This window comes from Protopterus annectens, chromosome 3.part1, assembly GCF_019279795.1.
Source record: "Protopterus annectens isolate FY-2018-M chromosome 3.part1, PAN1.0, whole genome shotgun sequence".
NCBI lineage: Eukaryota > Metazoa > Chordata > Ceratodontiformes > Protopteridae > Protopterus > Protopterus annectens.
In genome coordinates this window covers 1,114,838,665-1,114,864,946 of record NC_056732.1, presented here as the reverse complement: position 1 = coordinate 1,114,864,946, position 26,282 = coordinate 1,114,838,665, and the positions used below count along the sequence as shown (strand labels likewise).

Below are 26,282 nucleotides of genomic sequence, written 5' to 3'. Positions count from 1 at the left end.
CTTGAGGCTTGCAGAATGGGAGACCTATGTTTCTTTGGCATGCTTGAGCCCACTACAGAAATTCCTTTTGAAGACATGGAATCAGTGGTATGATTGTTTCCAAACTATGGCTGTGTTGAGACCATAAGTTTTTTAGGTACCACTGAAGTTTCGTCATATGCAGCTTTGCACATGGGATTAGCAGGATGCAAGATGCCATGAATCCCAGAGCCTGCAGGATTTTCCTTGCAGTCAGCCTGGTGAAGGTTGCCAGTTTTCTGAAGTATTGAGTTAATTGCCCTTTTTTCTCTGGTGTGAGGTAGGCCATCTGGGTGTTTGTATCCAAGCTGGCACCCAGGAAAATTATTGTTTGAGAGGGTATTAGTCTTGACTTCTTTTTGTTGACTGTGTATCCCAGAGATTTCAACAACATTATTACAAATGCCAGGTGTTTCAGAAGAGTGTGTTTGCTGTCCGCTTGGATCAGGCAGTTGTCCAGATATGGGTATATTTGTATCCCTTGAAGTCTGCAGAAGGCAATTACTGATGCCAGGCATTTCGTGAACACTTTGGGTGCAGTAGATAAGCCAAAGGGCAATGCAGAGAATTGATAATGGGAAGAACCTGCAAGAAATCTGAGGTATCTTCTGCAATCTTGTCTGATTGGGACATGCAGGTATGCCTCCCTGAGGTCCAATGTCACCAGCCAAGACTCCTTGCCCAGCATGGGAAGAAGCTGCTGTAATGTGAGCATCTTGAACTTTGGTACGAGTAAATATGTGTTTAGGATGGATAGGTCCAAAATACGTCTCCAATCTTTGCCCTTCCTTGGTACCAGGAATAGTCTGGAATAAAAACCTTGACCCTGTTCTTGTGAAGGTACCTCTTGAATAGCTTTCATGTCCATGAGATCTGAAATTTGTTTTTGTGCCTCTGCCCTTTGATTGTGTGGCAGGGTTGGCATGCCTCTCATTTTTGGAAGGGTGTGAAAGTGGAATCTGTAGGCTCTGTCTATAATGTCCAGGATCCATTTGTCTATTGTGACAATATGCCAATTTTTCGAAAATAATGCCAGTTTTCCGTCTAAAGGTGCTGCCATTTGAACCTTGCTTGGCATGCAAAGGGGAAAGTCATTGGGTCTGCTTTCTGAATGGCTGTGAACTATCCTCACCCCCTCTTGATGTAGGTGTCTGCCACTGTCTGCCTCTAAATGATCCTTGAGATTGCCCTCTACCTCTCGGGCGCCTGTATCTACCTCTTTGAGGTCTGTCTGTGGCTGGAAAGGAGCAATTTTTTGAAGGCCAATTTCTACTGAAACATAGCGGTTGTACCTGTAGGAAATTTTTCACTGTTTGCATTGATTTTGCCTTTTCCTCCATTTTCTTTAATACCTCCGAAGAGGTGCATCTAGTAATTTAGCTTTGACATGATCTGGTAAGGTTTGCTCTTTGAGCCAAGCATGTCTACGTATGACTGATCCTGTAACAGCAGCTCTACAAGAGGCCTCTAAAGCATCAAAACCACATTGCAAGGTATGTTTACCCACTTGCTCTGCACTATGCAACAAATCCTGCAACTCCTTCAAGTCTGGTTGTTCAGGTTGTGACATTTTGCTTTTCAACTGAGATAACAAAAACTGTTGATACTTTAACATATGGAACTGACAGTTTAATGCCCTCATGGTTAAAGTGGCCGAGGTGTATACCTTTTTCCCCCACCTTTCTAAAGCTCTGGAATCTCTCTCTGAAGGTAATGGATTTTTGGCAGTGGAGGCCTTAATTCCCTTGGGACCCTGTGAAATAGTTTCTGGGTCAGCCGCATGGCTTTTGTATAGGAATTGGTGTGAATCAGGCACCCGGTAATGCCTGTCAGGCTTGACTGGAGCTGGAGGTAAAGAATCTGGGTTAAGGCTGGCCTCTGAATACACATCATCTAGTATGTCTAAGACAGGAGGTTTAGCCAGAGGCCTGTGCTGAGGGAGCAAGAGGAAATCCCTGAGCCTTTTCTTGGAGTCTGAGTACTCTTGGCCTTCCCAGTGGAAGTGTTCCCTCAAGGTATGCAAGGTTTCCCCAAAAGAGTAATCCTCAGGGGGGGAGACAGAGGAAATGGGACTCCTCTGCATCAGAATCTTCGAAAGGGGAGTAAGAATGTTCCTGGTCCTCAGAATGCTCTGAAGTAATGGAGGCCTGGTCCGAGGAAAGGTATTCTTCCTCCACTCTGGGCCTTTTGTCCGGGGTTGAGAACCCCTGATAAGAGTAATCAAATCCTCAGCCATTTTGAGCATCTGCTTTTTAGGCATGGGGCCTTGAGAGGGGCCCTGAGGAGCTTGTCTTTTAGAATGCATGGCTGCTTTAGATTTAGTGTAAGCCTTAATGGAAAAAGAAGAAGAAGGCCTGAAGACACCTTGAGAGGTGGCAGACCTGTCTGAACTCTTAGAGTTTCCCCGCCAAGAGTGACTTCGGTATCTGTAGTCGGGGTGTTGGCCGAAGAGCCTGTGACCTCAGGCACAGAAGACACCACTAATGAAGTGTCATCGGTAGTCAGGGGCTGCGTAGGCGCCTCGCTGAGAACCGGAGCACATGTAGTCGGCTTTAGCGTGGTGTCAGTAGAAGTCGTGGACCTCGTATGTCGGTCCTTATCTTTATGTCGTTTACTCAAAATTGGAGTCGGACGACATGTTGTAATTACACTTTTTGCCAAAATAGTGTTGGGTGAACTCCGCCCAACGCTTAATACTGCGTCTGTTGAATGTAGCACAAAAACGACAGGCCGAGACATCGTGGTCTGGGCCTAAGCAAGGTATACAGAGGGAATGGAAATCCTTATGCGGTATTTGCTTCCCACATGAAATGCAATTATTAACTTTGTCTGACATCGGTCTGAGGCAAGAAAAGTTTCCCCAACAGGGTACTTAGCTTTCTAGAAGTCTTCGGTTGAAAAATATTCGTAATCTCAGGAGCTGGCCGACCGGCACTTGCGAACTGCTTCTGCTTCGGGCACCGTGCGGTAAGAAAGACTGAAGAAAATGGCGTTGGCTGGTTCTTTTATACCCCTGTCGCACTGACGTCAGGGAAGAAGCGACGCAATCGACGCTGGACCTAGACTTTGGAATTCGGCCAACCGAGGACCCGCCTGACAGCAGGAGTACCCATCTGTTATGACTGTAGCTGTATGCACGATGAACATCAGTCATTTTGAAGTGTTGATTAACAACGTTTGGACTGCACTGACAGCACTGACATCTCAGGAAAAGTGTGCATGACAATCCTTACAACACCTGCAATTTAGCTAAATTACTTGGCTACAGCTACACAACTACTGTGAATAGCTTAAAACAAGCTCTGAGAGAAATGTATATAGTGGTTATTCAGGGAAAAAGATGCAAGTACATCTGCTTTAGAAGATGCGTAAGATGCCTGTGACTCACACTACTGACATTCAATGCTAAAGGCATAAGAAAAAGTACAGTTTTGTACCTACCATAAATGTAGATGTTCGAAGATCCACATTGCTGCAGTCCTTACACTTGGGTAGTCCGCTGTCCTCGGTCGGCCCGAATATCAAAGTATAAGGCTGACGTCGGTCAAGGCGCATTAGACTGACATCAGGACGTCTGGGTACAAATGCGCATGACCGACGTCATATCCTCAGTCTTTTCTTGCCCCAGATGTCAGAAGACCCCAAAAGAAAGGTCAAAACCAAAAGACAGCAAACAACCAACCAACCACCCTTGCACTAATAATATGTACAATATATACAATAAATACAATATTTACAACCCAACCCACACAACCGCCTCTAACTACAGAGGGCAAGGAGGGAGGGTAAATTGGACTGCAGCAATGTGGATCTTCGAACATCTACATTTATGGTAGGTACAAAACTGTATTATGTTCTTCATCTCACATTGCTGCAGTCCTTACACTTGGGTAGAATCCCAAAGCAGAGGTAAGGGAGGATGGCAAAACTATAAAGCAGCAGGAGCTGCCAAAATGCCCTGTAAAATAGCAGTGGCAAAACCAGCCCTAGATTTAGAGTAAAGTGGAAGGTGATAATGCTTAGAGAAAGTATGCACTGAACTCCAAGTAGCTGCCTCCAAAATATCCTTAGTTGCCACCCCTTAAAAAGCTGTCAAGTGGCAGTAGCCCTAGTGGAATGAGGCCTAATCCCAGCTGGAATCTCCTTACCATGATGGGAATAACAGAAAGCAATGCAAAACCCAATCCACTTAGAAATAGTTTGTTTTGACACAGGCTTGCCCTGAGAACTCAAAGCAAAAGAAACAAATAACTGCTGAGACTGCCTGAACCCTTTAGTTCTGCTCAAATAATATCGCAACTGCCTGTGTACATCTAAAGTGTGCAAAATCTTTTCCCCTTTATTTTGGGGATTTGCATAAAAAGTAGGCAAATGAATAGTTTGGTTTAAAGCCACACTAGAAACCACTTTAAGCATAAAGGAAGGATTAGTACGCAAAGATACCCTATCCTTATGGAAAATTAAGAAAGGCTCAACTGACATAAGGGCCTGTAATTCAGAAACCCTTCTTGCAGAGGTAATGGCCAACAAAAAAGCAGTCTTCCATGATAAATATTTCAACTCGGCAGTAGCTGCAGGCTCAAAAGGTTGTAGAGTGAGTTTCTCCAACACAAAATTGAGATCCCAAGCAGGAGTAGGAGCTCTACGTGGGGGTCTTATATTCTTTGCCCCTCTAAGAAATTAATTGAACAAAGGATGAGAAAACAATGGTGGGTCACAGTCATAGTGAGCCAAAATTGCTGCAGCATGAACTTTAATAGAAGAGAAGGACAAACCTTTGTCCAGTAACTCAGTAAGATATTGAAGAGCCACACTTAAATTAGGCTCAGAAACATCAAATTCCTTTGCTGCACTCCAAAATAAAAATCTCTTCCATTTATCTGCGTACACTTTCCTTGTACTAGGCCTTCTGGCTTCCAAAATAACATTCAAAACTTGCTGTGGAAGTCGAGACCCTCCAGGGTTCAAAACAGAATATGCCAGGCTGTTAGGTGAAGAGAGTGAAGTTTGACATTGAGTAAATGACTGTTCTCCTGAGACAGCAGGTGTGGAATCGAAGGCAAAGGCCATGGAGGCTCCGTACCAGACTTCTCAGTAAAGGGTACCAGTGCTGTCGAGGCCAATCTGGAGCTATTAAAATCATCCTTGGCTTGTCCTGTCTGACCTTTAGGAGTACCTTTGGGAGGAGAGGCAGAGGTGGAAAGGCATACACATGAAGATTGCTCCAATTGAAAGAAAGAACATCCACTTTCCAGGCTGTGGGATGAAACCTTTTTGTGCAAAACTTTGGCAGCTGGTAGTTTAGTGGAGAAGCGAACAGATCTATGTCTGGAGTTCCCCATGACACTGTCAATTTCTGAAATACATGAGGATCCAATTTCCACTCGTGGGGATCCATAATTCGTCTGCTCAACGCATCTGCTAAGGAGTTCTGTGCTCCCGGCAGAAACCTTGCCTGAAGATGTAGCTGTAAACTGAGAGCAGTCTCCCACAAAATCATTGCTTGCCTGCATAGAGGATAAGAATGTGTTCCCCCTTGCTTGTTGATGTACCACATGACAGTTGTGTTGTCTGTTAGAATCAACACCTGCCCTGGAAGAAGTAAATCCTTGAAAGCTATTAATGCAAATTGGACTGCTAACATCTCCTTCAAGTTGATATGTAGATGTTGTAGTCTGGCAGGCCACGTGTCTTGTATCCACTTTCCATTTAGATGAGCTCCCCAAGCTTTGTCTGAGGCATCTGTCGTTAGAATCTGACTCGCCTCTGGCCGGGTCACAGAGAGTCCCTTGTTTAGGTGACATTCCTGAGCCCACCACAAAAATTCCTTTTGAATGCAAGGTATTATCTGAATGACAGTGTCCATATCCTGGCAGTGCTGTGTCCATACATTTTTGAGATACCATTGTAGCTTCCTCATATGCAGTTTGGCATTGGGAAGCACCAGAATACAAGATGCCATGAACCCCAAGGCTTGAAGGACTGTCCTTGCAGTCAGCCTGGACTGATGAGACAATTGATGGAAGTAAAGGGAAAGATTCTTTTGTTTGTCCGGGGTCAAAAAGGCCATCTGGGATGCTGTATTCAGTCTTACACCCAGAAAGCACATGTCCTGAGAGGGTACTAGACTGGACTTTATTTCGTTCACAGAATATCCCAGGCATCTTAGCACTGCTATCACATATTGCAAATGATGAAGAAGCTCGTCCCTTTCTTGAGCCAGAATCAGGCAATCGTCCAAATAAGGATAAATCTGTATTCCTTTTAGCCTGAAGAAAGCTATCACTGGAGCCAGAACTTTCGTGAACACTCTGGGTGCAGTAGATAAGCCAAAGGGCAATGCAGAGAACTGATAATGAGAAGTCCCAGCCCGAAAACGCAGATACTTCCTGCAACTTAGTCTGATAGGAACATGAAGGTAAGCCTCCTTGAGATCCAGAGTTACCATCCAGTGATCTTTGCCCAGCAGAGGTAAAAGCTGTTGTAACGTCAACATTTTGAACTTGGGAATGTCCAGATAAGTGTTGAGGATAGATAAATCCAAAATTGGTCTCCACGTGTTCCCCTTCTTTGGTACTAGGAACAGGCGAGAATAAAATCCTAGGCCCACTTCTGGCAGAGGGACCGGCTGTATTTGAAGTAGCAGAGAAATTTGTTTGTGAGCCTCTATTCTTTGTTGAGGAGGAACGTCTGGCATGCCTTTGAAAGGAGGCAAGGTATGGAAATAAAACTTGTAACCTTGGTGTATGATATCCAATACCCATCTGTCTTGGGTAATTAAACTCCAATTTTCCTTGAAAAGTGCCAACCTTCCTCCCAAAGGTGCTGCCAGACGAGAAGGCTCTGGCAGCTGAAAAGGTAGGTCATTGGGCCTGTTTACGAAAGGACTGACCCCTGCCCTCACCCGAAGACTGTGCAGGTGAACTCCCTGTTCTAGGCCTGAAAGAGCCCTGAGCTCTGCCCCTACCACGTCTAGATCTACCCCTAGACTGGGAATCATAAGAAGGATACGTCCACCCGTTGGTAGGCCAATTCCTACTAAACTTTGGAGGCTGAACCTGCAAAAAATCTTTAACAGTCTGCATAGACTTAGCCTTGTCTTCCATTTTCTTTAAGACTGCCTCCACAGGTGAACCAAACAACACATCAGACTGTAAAGGAGCATCTAAAATCCTTGTCTTAACATGGTCAGATAAATTCTGATCCCTCAGCCAGGCGTGCCTGCGAAGAACTGACCCAGTGGCAGCCACGCTAGACGAGGCCTGTACAGCATCAAAACCACATTGCAAAGAATGCTTACCCACCTGTTCAGAAACATGTACCAAATCCTGTAATTCCTTACACTCAATACCTTCCGCCAGAGCATCTACCTTAGACTTCAATTGAGAAAGTAGATAGTTTTGGTATTTCAACATGTAAAACTGGCAATTCAAAGCCCTCATAGCTAAGGTGGAAGAAGTATAGACTTTCTTTCCCCATCTATCCAAAGCCCTGGCCTCTTTATCTGAAGGAACCGGATTTTTTACAACAGAAGCCTTGACACCCTTAGGCCCTTGACTAACAGTTTCTGGGTCCGCCCTAGGACTCTTAAAAAGATATTTATGAGCTTCAGGCACCCTGTAATACCTATCCGGTTTAACAGGAGCAGGAGGTAAAGAATCAGGATTAAGAGCAGCCTCTGCAAACACATCTTCCACAACATCCAGAACAGGAGGTATAGCCAAAGGCCTATGCTGGGGTAAAAACAAAAATTCCCTAAGCCTTTTCCTGGAATCAGAGAAGTCCTGACCTTCCCACTTAAAATGTTCCCTCATGGAATGAAGAGTCTCTGAAAAAGAAAAATCCTCAGGAGGAGAAGCAGAAGGAGTAGAATCATCCACATCAGAATCAGAATAAGGAGAATACTCCTGCAAGTCTTCAGTCAAGACTCTGAAACATCCGAAGCCTGCTCAAAACTCCCCAACTCTGGTTCCACCCTAGGCCTCTTATCAGGAGGGGGCAAAGAACCTCTAATTAAAGTAATTAAATCTTCTGCCATTTTAAGCATGTGCTTCTTGGGCACAGATCCTGAAGAACTAGGAGTGACACCAACAGAAGCTAAACCTGGCCTGCCTCTGGGAGAAGCCTTGGAAACAGAAGGAGAGGGCCTAACCACCCTAGGAAGGGAGGGAGTACAGTAACCTGAGAAGCCCCTTCAGCCTGACCTGCCTCCTGAGAGGCCACATCCTGCAATAACAAAGTCTCCCCCTGGGACTCCAGAGAAACCTCCGGCGGAACCCCGGTTCCACCGACACCTCAAAGAACCGGCGTCCGCACGGACGACTCTTCTTGTCTGGGCTTAGCTGCTTTGTCTTTGCGCTTCGAAGAAGCGGGCGGAGCATCCGGCGGCATATTATAATTGCACCACTTCCCGAAGACTAACCTGGCACAATCTAACCTTCGCTTAATAGTGCGCTTATTAAACCTAGCACAAAAGCGACACCCAACAACGTCGTGCTCAGGCCCCAAACAAGGAATACACAAAGAATGATACTCTCTATGCGGTATCTGTTTCCCACAAGAAATACAGTTATTCACTTTTTCTGACATCCGGTAAACCACTGAGGCAAGAAAAAACTAAAATATTCCCAACGGGTACTTAGCCAACTTTGACTCGGTCTGAAACTCCGAATTCGAAAAATTTCGGAACGCCGAACGGCACTTGCAACGCTGCTTCTGCATCGGACCATGCGGCAAAAAAGACTGAGGATATGACGTCGGTCATGCGCATTTGTACCCTGACGTCCTGATGTCAGTCTAATGCGCCTTGACCGACGCCAGCCTTATACTTTGATATTCGGGCCGACCGAGGACAGCGGACTACCCAAGTGTAAGGACTGCAGCAATGTGAGATGAAGAACATCAATATTGCTTTCTTTTGTCTAGCATAACTCATATAAAGGGGACTTGAAATGGATTCTGGGAAGCAGATATGGAAACATAAGAACAAGATTACATTAAATATGGCCATACCCCGTGTCAGTCATTTTGTTGAAAGATGCATTAAAATTATATATGAAACACCTAGAATGATTTCTGATAGAATAAAATAGCTCAAAAACAAAGATAAAAACATATTTTTGAGTTCCAGTGTGGAGTTTTCCTTTAACACATAAATAGAATATCAATGGAAGTACTGAACAGGAAGGAAGAAGCCTGTTTGCTAGCATACCTTGAGGGATTGCACAAGTGAAATCCCCTTTTGCATTGGACTAGCAATGCTACTTACAGCACCTGGTAAATATGTGAATGGATGACCATGTCACTGCCTTTCAAATCTCTCCACTTAAGTACCCATTAAGAAGGTTACAGAAATAGCTGCCTTTCTAAAAGTCTGAGTTCTGCAATAGCCTGGAGTGGTTATGTTAGTTGAATCACATCAAAACCCATAGGAATTAACTAACCAGCTGGAAAGTGTTTTCCTAAAATAATGCTCTATTTACTTTGTGTGAAAAATAAAAATCTGATCAGACACTTTAAAGGTTCTGTTTAGGAAATACAATCTCAAAATGTATGTTTACTGGTAGGAAAGCTGGTCCAAAAAACTGTACAGCTACTACCTGGACCGAAACCGGGATATTCAAATCAGAACATAAAGCATACCTTCAATACAAATGACAGCACAAAGTATATCTTCAGTATTCAAAACAGTAAGTTGAACAGTGGCAACCTGAGACAAAAACGGCATAGAATACAAGTCTTAACTTAGTAAAACCATAAGGCCTAGATAGTTACACTGACCTGATTAACCCTATGTACATGTACTGCACTTCCAAGATAGTTGTACACTGCATAACAGGTCAATTTGAGCTCTCCCAATATAAAAAACGAGAATTTCTTTAAAAAAAATCCAATAAATGTAATCAATATGGGTAAAATTAAGTTACTGGCAAGTAATTACACTACCTGGATAGCAACAAATAAAAAAATTGACGAAAGTATGTAAAAATCTACCAGAAAAGAAGAAGACCTTGATCTTCCAGATGCTCAACTAAAGGAAGTCAAAGTTTCAGCTTTAGTACTGGAGATGGATTCCAGAAACTTAGAAGAAAAAAAATTAAATGAATGCACTCGGAGGTGTGCAAATTAAGTGAACCACTGGAGGAACATATGAAGTCGAATGACAAAAAGCTGGAAAAATTGAATACGTTTTACATAACTATTTGGATGTGGGGATGAAACTATAGAAATAAGAGGCTGAAATGAATGAAAGACTGAGCACAAGCTTCTCAAGAAGAGTTAATTAAAAAAATAGAAGCACTGTAAGACAGAACATGTGAAGAAAATCTGACACGGTTTGCTATACCAAAAATAAAAGAATGAAAAAATACATTAATTTCGTGAAAGTACATATGAGCAGCTGGGCTGTTGCTCCAAAGCAGTATATGGTAAATGAGAGGACACATCATGTGCATGCTCCAAACCTGGCCATGAGAAAGATGGAATCATAACAGCAAACAGAGCTGTTCCTGACAAAGTTGTTGCAGAAAAGCGTTAAAACTGGGGCTACCAGACTACTTGTAGAAAATGATTATTCATTGTATACCCGGTAGATCAGAAGCACATTTATTCTTGCAATCTGGAAATACTGACAGGCAAATCTGAGATTCAGGTTTGCTACATCCAGTTGTCTTCAGAATATTTTTTTCCTGACGGATCAAGGACATACTTGGATGCAGAAAAGCCAAATTAAACCATTAGTTGACAGCAATTTGAAGGGGACTCCACTTCTCAATCTTCTGGCAATAACATAACACTCAGAGACTGACAATGAAACCTTTTCCATTATTCAAAAATAAAATGCTCAAGTGACAGAAAAAATGCCCAGGAGATGACTAAAACAATCAGGAGTACCTTGGACTTGAACCAAAGAATGGTGCTGAGACAGAAATAATTGTGAAGAAAACCAACATCAATGTGAAATTAATAAATGGGGAAACTGTAAAGCATTAATCATATCAGATCCTAGCTTAGATCTAAAGATGGAAGAGCTTCTCTCATTTCTAATGTTGTTAGCAGAGTTGTAGCACTCTATACAGCTCCCTGATCTGGAAACCCCTCTCAAGAGTAAGTTCATTAACAAATAAAAACAAATCCTCACCTCAGTGTCCTTCCTCTCCACCAAATTAAGAAAAAAATGGCTCTTCTCCCTAAATTTTAACAAAATGCTTCCTGCAAATATGACAAGCAGCTTGCTACATTCAAAGTATCTACTTCACCCCTGACCAAAAAAGGAATACTGGCATTCATTTCTGAATGCCTGCATCTCACTCTAGAATATACAGAGCACTAAAGCGCTTTAGCCCTGCCACAAATACAATACTGGAATGCAGAAACTGAATGCCAATATTCCACTACCACGCCATCAGAATCTGCCAATCCTGCTTCCCAATGTCTTGCTCTAGGGGTGACTGTAACCTTCTTCCAACCCTAGCTATGCTTCTGGTTGTTAGGAAGGTAATTACAGTTAGCAGGGACAATCTGCCTGAAACTTTTTTCCAAAATGGTAGAAAAGATTGTGGTCTTTGTAAGGTAAGGTGGGAGTTCCTACAAACTTGTGCCTTAGTGGTAGTTAATTAGCTTTCTGTAAGTTAAGGCAATAATGCTCTTATTAAATTAAGTGTGGAAAATCAGGACATGTTTTTGACTGTAGTTTGCAAAACCTATGGATGCTAGCACGGATGAAAGGATAATTTTGGTAAAGCATATTCAAGTACAGGAACTAAAACATTTTAACTATAACTGCTTTAGATTCAGGAGTTAGAGATTCCTGAATCCCAAACACTCAGATATGTGGTCTAGTGAGATGTTTACACCCAAATACACATTTATGCAGTATTTTATAAAAAGTAAATATGCACTCTAATCATTTTTAGCTATGTGGTCTACACATCAGGCAGTATAATGAATGCTTTGGGTATGAGCAAGAATTGAGAACATTGCTGTACATATTCTGAAAATGTCCTTGCATTTGCAGAATTTGGAATAACATTTGGAATAATAAAGTAAAACATGAATCCTCTATTACCCAATGCTTTTACTTAGCAAGCATACATTCTAGGGGCATCTTATTAATAAATGGCCTAATGCTAAATAGTGCATCTCCTAGATGCTGGCAACTATCAAAATGTGAACTCTTATGAAATGGTAAACAGGGCACATTAGCAGAACAGGACAATGCCCTTGCTCAATGGACAGGATCAACATGTATCTTTACCAAATGAATAAAGGAAGACTATATTTAGGTTCATAGGTAAGTACTAGGCTAGCTGTCCTTGTGGACTATTTTAAGCCTAGCCAATTTCCCTTTTTATTCTCAAACTATCCTATTTGATTATACATGGTCCTTAACCACCCATAGTTGACAATTATATACATGAGATGAATTGTGATTATACCATAGATAATTTGAGGGGACCCATGGATGGGATAAAACAATTAGGAGTGGTCTCTGTCCATCAGTAGTGGAGGGGACAGTCCTGAGGTAAATTTTCTATTTCCCATCCATAGATCTAAGTTGTGGACATGAATGAACTTTGTTTTATGTGGCTGTGGCATCCTGTTTGAGATACACCTGTCCCTCTAAACTGTTTTGTTGATGTCGCAGAAGAGGTTTAGATTCCTAGACTGAGTATTTCTGAAGCCATTTGAATTGCTGATGTGCAATAAGTCCATCAGTAATGGGTTGGAGAATGCCTTGTATGCCAGACACAGGTCACCTCTTAGCAGTTTGTAGGATGCAGAGTACAGTGACAGGGCTTTTAGTCAGTCCATGTAGGGCATGATGTTTAGGCCTTGTATCCTTTCAGTAAGGTACCTCTGTGGGCATTTCAGTTGTTGAACGTTTTTGGACAGATACATACCAAAGAGGCCATTATATTCAATGACTGGTCTAATGAGGCTGCATAAAGGGAGACAATGACATCCCCAGATTTGAACACAATCCCTCTGTTTACAAGCTGTGCAATACAGAAAGACTTTCTCACAAAAGACACATGTTAGTCAAAAGTTAGATCACTGTCCACACAAGTTCACAAATCTAGAACTGGGTAAACTCTTAGGGGTGTACTGTCAATGTGATATTTCCCTGGAGTAGATGACTTCCCAAAAGATAAATTAATGCATTTTTCTGCATTTAGTTTAGTCCATGATTTTGACATCAGTTAATTATTTGAGATAAATCTTCCAGCAGGACGGCTAAGTCATTTGGGGATGCTATGTCTGCTCATATCTTGCAGTCACCTGCAAAATTAGTCAATCAGATCCCTTTGGTATTAGCTTTTACTTCTGAAAAAGTAGATGCCAAACAGCAGAGGTCCAAGCACAGAAGCCTGAAGGACTCAAATGGTGATTGGTCTCTTTGTGGAGGTAACTTCCCCAATTTTGATTACCTGCACCCTATCTGTGAGCCAGTGAGCAATACAGTGGGTGACATACAGGTTTATTCCCAGCTTACTTGGCTTTTCTACTATGGCTGAGTGGGGAACTGTGTCAAGAACTTTAGCCAGGTCAAGGTATGTGGTGTGTACCATTTTGCCTTCATCCACTGCTTTGGTGACCTTTTCAAAAAAATCCACCAGTTTGAGTAAGCATGATCTGCCCTTGACGAATCCAAACTAAGATGGGTCCAGTATTTGGAGGTTCCCTAAGTCCTGCTTGATTAATTCCTGATAAATCATTCCAGAGATTTTTACATGAAGTTAGTCAGACTTGTACATCTATAATTGGCTATGTCTTGTCAAAGGCCTCCCTTACGCAAGGGAATGGCTGTAGCTGTTCTCCATTTGCTTGGTACAAACCTGTATGGAGGCTGAGAGTGAACAGTGTTATTACAGCTGTGGCCAAATTGTGCTTTGTGCTATTTAAGATGCATCCAGGGATATTGTCAGGATCCCTCATACGACCATATGAAGTTACTAGGCTAATGGCCATAGGGCCCTTACAAGCCTAGTCAAGTTCTACCTTTATTTCCATGATCAGCACCTATTACCCCCTTGTCTAAGAGGGACACAGGTGGAACCCCCAGGGTGACTTTACAGTTACTCATCTAATCGTCCAGATTGCGTTTGAAGACAGCCAATGAGAGGTTCTGTTTGACATGAAGTGGGAGTCGGTTTCAAAGGTGTGGTAACCTCTGGAAGACAAATCTGTCCCTCCAGCAGGTTCCATTAATGTTATATACCAGGTTAAGGTCTTTAGACTGAGTAACCCATGTACCATTTGATTTGTGGATATGCAGCATTTCCAATAAAGCAGGGTCAGAGATTGCCTTGCATGCAAGGCAGAGATCACCTCTGAGTAGTCTGTATGAAGCGGAATAAAGTGACAGTGATTTCAGATGATCCACATAGAACATATGCTGAAGACCTTGAATTTTCCTTTGAGGAACTTTTGTGGTCTCTCCAATTGCTGCAGGTGCATGGAAATACATAACAAAAGGGGTGTTGTACTCAATTATTGGCCTGATGAGGGAAGAGTACAGGGAGGAAGCTTTTAACTTCTTTTTTTTTCTGGAGACAATGCCCTTACTTATGAGATGAGCAATATAAAATGCCCTTCATACCACTATGGAGACATGGTAAGCAAAGGTAAGTTTGCTGTCAATCTGTGTGTCCAGGTCTCTCACCACTGAGTGCGTACTTAGGGTGTTGCTATTGATGTGTTAGTTAGCAGGAACATCGTTCTTACGGAAAGGGATGAAAAAACATTATTTTGCATTGAGTTTAAGGCTATGAATTTGGCACAAATCATTTGTGTGTGTAAGACCCTCTTGTAGGATGTTGATATAATTTGGAGTTTCTATGACTGGTACCAGTTTTCAGTCATCAGCAAACTTTGTCAGCAACAAACCTTTAGTTTTTGCTTGTACTTTGAGAAATAGATTCCAAACAGTAGAGGTCCCAAGACTGATCCCTGTGAAACACCACTGGTTACAGGTCTGCTGTTGGAGGTGGATTCCCCTATTTTGACTATATATGTTCTATCAGTGAGCCAGTTAGTGACCCATCTAAAGATATAATAAGGCTTGATATCTAGCTGGGTGTGTTTGCCAATGATGTCTGAGTGAGGGTTAGTGTCAAAAGCCTTGGCTATGTCTAGGTAGGCTGTATGCACAGATTTTGCCTTGTCCAGAGCCTTGGTGACTATCTGAAAGAAGTCCACCAGGTTTAACAAGCATGATCTCCCTTTGACAAATCCAAACTGAGTAGGGTCAAGTGTTTGGAGATTATCTATATCTTTGATGATAAGGTCCATGATGATTCACTCCATGGCCTTGCAGACAAGGCTAGTTAGGCTAACAAGTCTACAGTTCCTGGTGGTCAGTGGAAGCACCACCTTTGCACAAGGGAGTAACGGTAGTCATTTTCCATTCAGCTTGCACAAAGATAGTACTAGGACTATGACTGAAAAGGGTACCCAATGGTGTTGCTAATTCTTGTTGGAGCCCATGCAGGACACAGCCTGGGATGTTATCAAGTCTCCTAGATACTGTGTTTTTGGCCTCAGACAGGGTGTTTATCACCTGCTCTTTACAGATATAGGGTAGGGGACAGGTGGTAAGGATGTCATGGGATATGTGTGGCAGGGACAGGGGAGTGAAGTTTTCCTAGCACCTGTCGGCCAACAGGTAAGCTATGTCCACAGGCTCAGTATATGTGGTATCATTAACTATCAGTTCAACACAAATCTGGGCCTTTCCTTTCAGGTTATGGATGTAACTGAAGAATGCTCTATGGTTGTTCTTAGCTGAGGACGTTAATTTGGATTCGTAATTTGCTTTGGAGAACTATTTGCTTGTTTAAGCTGAGGAGGGAGTGTTTCCAGTTTAGGGCTCACTCCCTCTTACTCTTAGACAGCAATTCCTTCGTCTTATTGTAAAGCTTGTTAATGGCAGTTGTCCACCAGACAGGTTTGCTCTTCCTTGAGGAACCTGTTTTGGTCCTATCAGGTACAGCCAAGTCAATGGAGTTATACATGTGTTTGTGTAAAGCACTGGTGTAGAACTCAACACAGCTGCCAGTTCCATCTGAGGGAGGAAATGCAGTGAAGCTATTTATACCATCCTGTAAGAGGTTATAATCTGCTTTGGAGAAGTTTTTTGTTTAGTTGCTGCTGGGGGTCAGGTGTGATAGTAACTTTGAATGAGACTGATTTGTGGTCAGATATCACTAGAGAAGACCTCACAGTGGGGGTGCTACACTGGTCCCCCATACTGGTAAGCATCAGATGCAGGATGTTGGCACCCCTTGTAAGGGGTGTCAACGGGCTGGTCCAGGGCACTGGAGTTAATGAAATTGAAGAACCTTTGGGCAAGTGAGTATGAGCACAAGTAATTTACCCAGCAATGGACGGGTAGTTAAAATTGCCCAAAACTATGGTGTTCAGATGTATCTTGATAGACTCAAGTAGATCCAAATAGGCATAGAGGGTGTCCTGATTCATGGGGGGGGGGGTCCTGTAGCTTGCAATGACTTGAACAGGTGTCCTACCAACAGTTAATTGCACCCGCAATATCTCCAGGGAATCATACTGTTTAACCAATCTGGAGGTGTATTTATCTTCGATGAATATTGACACACCACCTCATTTAGTTTTCATGCCTTCAGTTTGTGGTCCGAACGTATGGAAGGAGGTGTAACCCGGTATGGCTGAGGTGCTCTCCATGGCTTTGAACCAAGTCCCTGTGACTGCAGAAATGTCTGTGTCTTCCAAGGTGTGGACTGCTTCCAATGAGTGCAATTTCAGTTTGCATTGCAATGTAATAGAAATAGCAATGCAGCATTTTTAGGTTTTGAGAAAACTTTTAGGGCATAGCCTTGTGTGATAGCTGGAGGTGAGCCAGTTTCAGGTATATCTTGAGGAACAGACGGAAGGGGGAGAGAGGCATAAACTTAAGAGCTAAATTTATCGTCCAGTTGGTTTGCTACATCTTCAGCCTCAGCGTAGGTAACATCATTCACGACTGGCTCAGAGCGCTGATATCTTGTGCTTTTGAGATTATGATCATAACTAAAAAGTGCCTTGTGATTGTCTTTGGCTTGGGTAGCTATTTCAGTTTCAAACTTGGCTTTGGTGGATTTTATTAAGCAACTGAGTGTTTATTTCAGTAACAAGAACTCTAACATTCTGGGAATTACTCTTCTTACTTTTGGTCAAAATTCTTTTCCTTTTATTACAAAGCTTGTTGATATTATGTTCCACCATGTGGGGTTGTATCTAGGGTTTGCCCGCACTTGTTCCACTGGGGTACAGCTGCATCTCTGCAGCTGTTTACGAGCTGGTATAGTGTGGTGGTGCATATATCTGCATATTCAGTGGAGTTAAATGAGGCTGTGGGGATTTGAAACTTGCCAGTGTATCACTTAGGGTTAGGTAGTTTGTCTTAAAGAAAATTCTAAAGCTGCCATGGGTGGAAGGGATTTCTGCTTTCAGTTTTATTTTGAAAGAAACTGCTTTATAATCATGTCTAATAAGTGAAGATACACAAGGGAAGGTGCCAGATGCTCCCATATTAGTAAGGACAAGATACAAGATTTTATTCCCCTAGTGGGTACTTTGGCTAACTGTACAAGGGCATTTGTACTGACAAAGTTCATAAACCTCTGTGTTTGTGCACTAGTGATAATGTAGCTTTCCCAGGCTATAGTTGGATAGTTCAGATCACAAGAAAACAGTACTGGATTTAATACTGAATTATTCCAGTTGCTATAGGTAGGTGTGGATTTCTTTGGTTAGAGAGAAAGTTGTACAGCTAGCCAATATATGGTACAGAACCTTTATGATGGGTATTTGGAAATAAGGAAGCTCTAGTGTGTCATGCTGCTTAACCAGCCTTGATGTGAGTCTCTTCTGAATGTAGACTGAGACACTGCCACCTTCCCCCACCATGCAGTGGCTAGTCTAAACATGTAGAAGGTGTTCTAGCCCTGCACAGCCAGAGTGCTCTCCGCTATTTTAAACCATGTCTTAGTCATTATACAGATTTCAATGTCTGCCAGGGTGACATGGGCTTGTAGGGAGTGGAGTTTCAGGCTCCTAGCATTGATCAGTAACAGCTTCTTATTTCCCTTGGCTTGTTTCGTATGTTGGTAAGTTTATCAATTTGGCATTGACTAAAAAAGGCACTATGGGGGTTGGACAATGTCTTTGCCAATAATCAAAACCCTAGAAGGGACAGAAGCAGGCCATCCCTGAGAAAGCAGTGTGGTCTGTCGATCATATCCTCCCAAGCTGTCAAATATTATATCTCCTTTGAATGACATCAAAAACTAAGCCAATTACTGAAGTCAGTTATTTTTTGCACATATCGTGGCATCATCCTTGGAAAAGGTAGAATGCTGTTCAGTGCTCAACCTATACCTGCCTTGGAAACACAGTCTGACAGCTCCTTCATGTCTGTCTCTATATAGTCCAGGGAAGTACACCTCAAGTCATTGACACTGGCATGAATTACTACAGAGTCATATTGGTACCTGTAGTTCAAGGACTTCAGTGCATGCATGAGCTAATGGATCTTGGCATCAAACAAGCAATCAGCCATCGCTCTTTCCTTGCTCAGCCTGGTAAGAGTTGCAACTTTATGTCTTACAATAGAATCACTTACAATGCAAATGGTTGATTGGGTTGATGCCTGCCTTACAGGCTCAGCATATGTGACCTTGAGACTTTTTGTGCTATGTGAGGAAACAGGCTTAATATGCTGAGTGTGCTTCTGTTATGTTTTGTAGATCTGTGAGGTTTAGGTAAGTCATGCTTTAGAACCTCAGTAAACAATGGATTATGTGTATTTTGATGACCTTGGAGAGGTGTGATTTGTTGTGCACTGCTGACAATTTTAGTGTCCAAGTTTATTGTGTTTCAGATTTTTGCCTCCAAGTAAATTATATATGTACATCTCTAGCACTCACTGTGTTAAACAGTTTGAATAATACATGATCATCAGACAGCATGAGACAATTCTTATACTGTCTAAAATATCCATCTCAATCAGGCTGGCTGAAGAGGTTGTGGGGAAGTGCTGGTCCATGATAACACAGAATGTCTCTGGGGGCAGACTTCCAAGATGGCAGCACATTGAGCAACAGCTTAATTCTACCTCTCCCAGTGTGGAAGCAGAAAATTAGCAGAGAAAGCCAGTGGACCTAGATTTTGGGGTAAATTTCAGTAACTGGGTAGTAAGTGCCTGGATGCCAGGAAAAAAAGAAATACAGAGGACCTGAAGAAAAATCAGCTACAAAAGGCTGTGAAAAAACACCGACTGGGAAAAGAACTGTAGCTGTTCAGCAAAAAGCAGTGCAAACTCCAGACTTGACTTCCAGTAACCTAGAAGAAAGTATAAGAACTGCACACAGACCTGACTAAAATAAATGAAACACTGATAGAGTATACCAACTCAAATAATAAAAGGCTGGAAAAAAATGGAAGAAGCTTTAAACAGATATTCAGATAAGGTGATAAAACTGCAAAACTCAGAGGCCAAAATGAAGAAAAGGCTGGCTGAATATGAGACTGCACAAGAAGAGATGTTTCAAACAATAATAGAATTAGAGAACAGACCATCTAGAGAAAACCTGATATTTTCTGTTGTACTCGAGAAGCTGGAAGGAAAAGACTGTATTAATTTTATGACAGCACAAATAAGCAACTGGACTGGCATTCCACAACAGGAATTGTTAATTGAAAGGGCACATCATGTGTATGCTTAAAAACCTGGCTATAAGAAAATAACCTAGACCTTTAACAGTAAATATGCAGTTTTACTAGCAGAAAGGGCTGATTCTGATGAAAACGACGAAGTACTAAAAGTGGGAGAAACCAGAGTGTTTGTGGAGAATGATTACTCATTGTGCACCAGGCAGAACAGGAATAAATTTATTCTATTACTTAGGGAATGTCGAAAAGGAAGTATGAGTTTCAAACTGCTGTACCCAGCTAGCTTCAAAAAATTTCCCTGGAGGAACAAAATCATTTTTTGATGAAGTACATGCTAAAGAAAAAATACAAAGATTTGTCCAACAAAAAGTGAGCTGTGAAACAGAAGGAGATTCTGCTTCTTGTTCTTTTGGTAATAAAGAAAACAGAGAGACTGTGCCAATGAAACCTTTTCCAGTGTTTCAATGGAAAATGCTTGAGAGAGGGAAAAAAAGCACAAAAGTTGACAAGAAGAATGGACAGTATGTTGGAAATGAAGCAGAGACAGGGTTTGGGAAATGGAGATGAACAGGAATACAAGAAAGTCTGGAAATATTGGATTTTCTTGGACTTTTGCTAAACTTACAGAGGACTCTAAAGCATATGCCCTACTTCACGTCACTAACATTTGGAAAATAAAATCAGTAACTTGGAAATTGACAAATTTGGGCTTACAAAGCAATAATTATATTTGTGAAACATGACAGAATAACAGAATCTTGAAATATTGGACATTTTTTGGACTTAGTTAAACTTGTAGGGGACTCTAAAGCATTTGCATGAGATATCCTATAAGCATTTGCATGTCATTAATGTTCAGAAAAATACTCAGGAGAAAGGAAGAGAAGGGAGAAAAAAAACTGTAAGTAAAACATTTTTTTTCTTAACAGTACTACTTAAATAGTGCATGATTTTCTTTGCATGTTATAAAGTTTGTTTTTTTTTAAGTGTAATGGGGATACTAATGTAAAAAGGTGCTCCTGTTTCTTCTCTCTCTCTCTCTCTCTCTCTCTCTCGTCTTCTCTCTTTCTACTTGTTTAGGTTTAAGAAATCTAGGCATTTCAATGTACAAAAAAAATATCTGGTTAAAGGAGCATGACAAAAGAAAAATAGTGTGTTTTTTCTCATTCTTGGATAGGTGAATGACTGGGTTAAGGCCATTAGCTTAATCTAGTAACATATTTTAAGAGAAAGCAAGTAAATGAAAAAGAATATTGAATATTATAAAGCTTTTTCTAGTAAATAGTTTTCTGTCTGATTTTTATATCTCTAGCAGACAATCTGATAAAGACAAATGGTTTGGAGAAAATGTTTCCTGAAAGCATTCAAACACTTTCCCAGCTCAGACAGCTGTAAAGATAACACAAATCCAGACAGCACTTAATAGAATCACAGGTTGTACCATGCATTTTATCAAGAATAACCTTTCTTTTAGGCTAGCTTGAGTCTATGTGTGCGGCTGTCAGTTTGCAGCATATGTTCCTATTAGGAAAGTAAAACTTCAATATATGAAAATGTACATAATTGTGTGTGTTATTATTAAGTTAATAGGTTTTAGGGGGTATGGGGTGTATTTTTGTTTGAGGGTTTTCAATAAAACAAAAAGTTCTGTAAGATGTGACATGGGCTCAAATGGAGATGACAAGAAAAAATCTATAAAAGATTAACCTGCCAAACAATACATGCACATAACACAAAACCTAGAATTAGACATTTAACAAAAAAGCTGTTATACATAAAAGGTGGGAATAATTATTTCTTATGAATATGATGCTTTCTATAATGTCTTTAAATGTTACTGGTCTCACAGATAAATACAAAAAAGAAAGGGCAGTGACCCATATTTAAAATGTAGAGTACAAATAGATATCAACAGGAGACATACTTGGATAGAAATGAACATGTAAATTTGATAAAGAAAGGTGTTTGAATGACTATTCAGTGGAATACCTAGGGCAAAGGAACAGAGCAGTAGTTATATTAATTGCAAAATGAGCTCCAATAGTAATAGAAGAGGATATAAAAAGACAATAATGGTAGATTTGTAGTACTAAAGGGCTACTAACAAGGAAGGATGATTACACTGGCATGTATTTATATTCTACCAAAAACTGCTATGATTGAGCTTAAGAAAATTCTGGGAGAAATAATCAGCTTTTAGCAAGGAATATTACTTATAGGTGGGGATTGGAATTTGATTTGCAACAGTGAATATGTACCTGGGGAGCCCAAAAGGAAAATATAACAAAGGAAGGTAGAATTTTTAAGAAATTTATGAAAATATTTGGTATGGAAGATGTGAATTCAGTACTAGGAGTTTGGAGTGAATTTAAATATTATTCCCCAAGATACAAAAAGTGGGCTAGGCTAGACAAAGTTTACATTTCACAGGAGCATGTGCATTCAATTGAAGGTCTGGATATGCAAACAATAACTATTTCAAATCGTGTGTCAATAATAACTAAAATAAAAACATGGGGTAATGAAATAAAAATGAGACACCGGCGCTTTTCTACCTATCTGCTGAAAAGAGAGGAATTTAAGGATTGGGTAGTTGAAATTACTCAGGAGCTACTAGAGAAGATAGAAATTTCTTCTGAAAATATAGCCAGGGAGTGGATTAAAATTAAAGTGGAGTAAAATAGAGTGGAATTAAAAGAAAGGGAGATATGGTTAAGAAGTAACAATAATTATTTAGAGGGACTGGCAAATGTTAAAATATTGGGAAATAGGGGGAACCTCAGAGAGCACGAACAGGGGAAACTGCAGAATAATAAACATAAAATAAGGAATTACCTAGACAATATGCATGAGTTTAGAAAGATTGCAGTTAAGCAACTGTTTGATAATAACTCTAGAGCACAAAAATGTTTAGCACAACAACTCAGGCAACAGAAAGTAGAAAGGGCTGTCACCAACTTAAAGGAGCCTATAACAAGGAAGATACCAAGTTATCCTGCAGAAGTATTAGAAATACTTTGGAAATTCTATGAAAGTCTGTACAAAGCAGAAAAATGTGGAAACCAAGAAAAGGTACAAATGGAAATGTTCATGAAAGAATTAAATATGCCAAGGTTAGATGTAGAGGAGGCTCAATTACAGCAGTTAGGATAGGAGGAGATAAGATAAAAATGGTGATGTATAACCAATATACAGGAAGGTCCAAAGGAATAGATGGTATCCCTGGGGAAGTTTGGAAGCTAGGAGGGGGTAAAACTGAAAGATCTGGAAGGTTTTGTTTAACCGTATTTTAAGAGAAGTATCAACATCCTGGAAGAAAGCAGTGTTAGCTGTAATACCTAAAGAGAGTAAAGATCCATCTGATCCAGCTTCATACAGGCCCATTTCAATACCAAACCATGATTATAAAGTGTTTATGTCTATAATGGCTAAAAGAATGGCAAAAGTGATGCCGAAATTGATAGATATGGATCAACATGGTTTTGTGTAGGGGAGGCAAACATTTGACAATATTAACAGAATGCTGATTATCCAGAGGGAAGCAGAATGTACGAAAATACCCCTGTTTTTGGTGAGTCTTGATGCAGAGAATGCATTTGACAGAGTAAGCAGGGACTTTATGAGCAAAGCAATGGAAGCATTTGCATTCCCTGGTAAAATTGTAAGGTTACTAGGAGGAAATATGAGGGATTGGAGAAGAAAATTAAAGTGGGTGGGGTCCTCTTTGATAATTTCTGCTTGAGCAGAGGAAACAAGCAGGGGTGTCTCTTCTTCCCTTTGTTATTTGCATTATATTTAGAACCACTGGCACAGAAAATGACAGACTCAGAAATTCAAGGATATAATTGGTATGGTAGTAAAAAAAAAAAGCTGGCTCTATTTGAAGGTGACATTATTTTATATCTGACAAAATCAGAAAGAGACATTATAGTGCTGTGGAACATATTGAGACATTTTCACACCTTTTTAGCATACAAACTTGCCTGGAGTTTTCATTTAGTTTTTACAGATTGTTTTTTCTGTGTGACCTTCTCACTCATTGTTTTAGTTTGTTATTTGGGATATTTTGCAGTCACCCTAATGATAATGGACATCAGCTGTGTATAACAGCCCTGTGTTTCTTATACTTAGGCAAACACTCTGCTTGTACTGTGCTTAGGAGGTCATAACAAGGCGGAAATATGCATATCCACACCTAGAGGGTTTGGCTTTATTGGCCTGAAATTGTCCATTAAAAAGACAAAACAAGTCATGGGCATTCAGAATCGCCAATTAGCTGAAACACCTGGTGTTCATAAGGGTCATCTGCATATATCCCATGGGCCTCTGATTCAATAAGTCTGAGAGGTCACTCATTGGAAGTTGCAGCTTGGTTGGAGTTTTCATTTAGTTTTTACAGATCAAGATATTTAGGAGACTCCAAGGTCAAGTAAAGACCTCTATAAACTTCAGCCTGACATCTCAGCATTTTCAAATGGAACAAAATAGTGTGTTCCTCATGAGTTTGTACAATCTCCCTTTAACGTGTTAAATACATTCTTACAACAGTCAGTCTCACAGATGCATCATTCCTATGGTGTTCTACAGTGGATATAATCTAGTTAATGAAGTACAGCTCCTGCCTGGATATCCTGGATGCCTGAGTTGCTCTGTGCCACATGTATTATGCTCTGAAACTTTATTTTAGCAATCGTGAAATGTCATAAGATCATACACTCAGCCTAAAAGCTGTTAAATGTCCTCATTTGATGGACAATGGTGAGGAGGAAGCAAGTAGGGATTTATGCACTATTAAAAGTGCAGCTTGTATTAATTGATTTACAGTGCATTATTATTATTAGTAGTAGTAGTAGTATTATTACTATTACCATTACAATTATTAATATCTTCTTTTGGAAAGAAGAACTATTCTCATGTTTGCAGCTCTTTAAAATAAATATTGCCTGATTCAAAATGAAAGAAAGGGAAACCTGGGCAGGCATTCTCATAAATGAGTAGTAAAAGGATGCAATGCAAAACTGACTTTTGGTTTACAATACCACAAACCTCACCTGAAACTGTGCAAATAAAATAAGTCTAAGAATAAATCTACTGTTTGTATTCTGTAACACACATAATTTCAGTATTAAGTGTAATAATGCTCAGCTGTAACAACAAATAATGTAGTTCCAAAACCTGAATATGCCTTATCAAAGTAATCTTTAAAACCATAACATTTGCCAACTACAGTCCAGGTTTCTACAGTCTATATATACATGTGTTTTTGTGTGTATTACAAAAAGCTAAAGGTACATTTTCATATATATACATATATGCATACAAACATATATATATATATATATATATATATATATATATATATATATATATACATACATACATACATACACATATATACAGCTTAACTACTCACCTTCTTAAGAACACATCAGCTGCATTTGATGGAACATCTGGAATTTCAGCACCAGTCCCTGATTCTGAAAATCCAATTTCACCACTGTCGATATTGATTAGAACCAAGTCTTCACCCTCCTTTGAAATTAAGCATAAAGACATCAGGAACAGAAAAGTAAACTGAAGAAGGCAGTGAATGATACATAAGCTACACACTTTTATAAAAGAAAAGTGTAACAAACTTCAGATAACAGTGACTCCCTAAAAGAGCTCTCATATACATCCAAGACATAAGCTAGACAGTTTCATCTGTTCACAGAATTCTGAAACGCCAGTAGAGTATACATTTGTGTTTACTTTATTTGCATTAGGCATCAATCTGAGAATGCAGACATAATTCACAGCAAGATTAAAAAAACCTCACTGTACACTCCTATTCCTATTTCAGAATTATATTGAAAATAATGATTGTTCTTACACTGAAGTAAATGACTATTTTTTCTCATAAACATTAAAATGACTGCATGGTATTTTAATAATGACTCTACTTTCCAAAAGATATGCTATCAGAGCAGTTATTGCAGCGCTGGCTTGTTGAATATATATTGACTTGATATAGTCACAGATTTATTTATTTGTTAATAGAGTATTTCTAATGGAGTTAGCATAGTTATTTGCTTTCAAACACATCAGAGTCTATATAACAGACAGAAAACAAGATCATGGAACAAATTATTGATCACTCGAGGCAACTATGATGAAACCAGTGCAATAAGTACAATAAATTAAAAATACTGCACATATATTAATAATCAGAAAAATATTTTTACAGTAAATAATCTACTTTTAATAGAGGGTAGCAAGCCAGAATGAATAACATGATGCACGTTTTTGCTCATACAGTAACATTTAAACAATTGTATGTTAAGCAGAGATCGCCTCTGAGTAGACGATATGCCACAGAGTATATAGTGGTCTCACCTTCGATAACCACATCGCCACAACAGTCAGGAAATCCTTCTATGTGGCACACCTGATGACTAAGGGCTTTTCATCCAGAAAAAAGGAGGTCATTGTCCCACTATACTCATCCCTCATTAGACCCATTATAGAATACAACGCCCCGTTTGGTATGTACCTCTCAAGACATCTGCAACAACTGGAAAGGCCGCAGAACC

At 40.4% G+C, this 26,282-nt stretch overlaps 1 protein-coding gene across 1 annotated transcript in view; it reads right to left on the bottom strand.

Moving 5' to 3' along the window:
* LOC122797754 (DENN domain-containing protein 3-like) overlaps positions 1 to 26,282 on the bottom strand; it is a 1,015,730-nt gene that overhangs the window by 460,739 nt on the left and 528,709 nt on the right. The window contains exon 9 of the mRNA XM_044066279.1: positions 25,124 to 25,242. Within this exon, the coding sequence (XP_043922214.1) occupies positions 25,124 to 25,242 (119 nt within the window). The remainder of the gene's footprint in view (positions 1 to 25,123; positions 25,243 to 26,282) is intronic.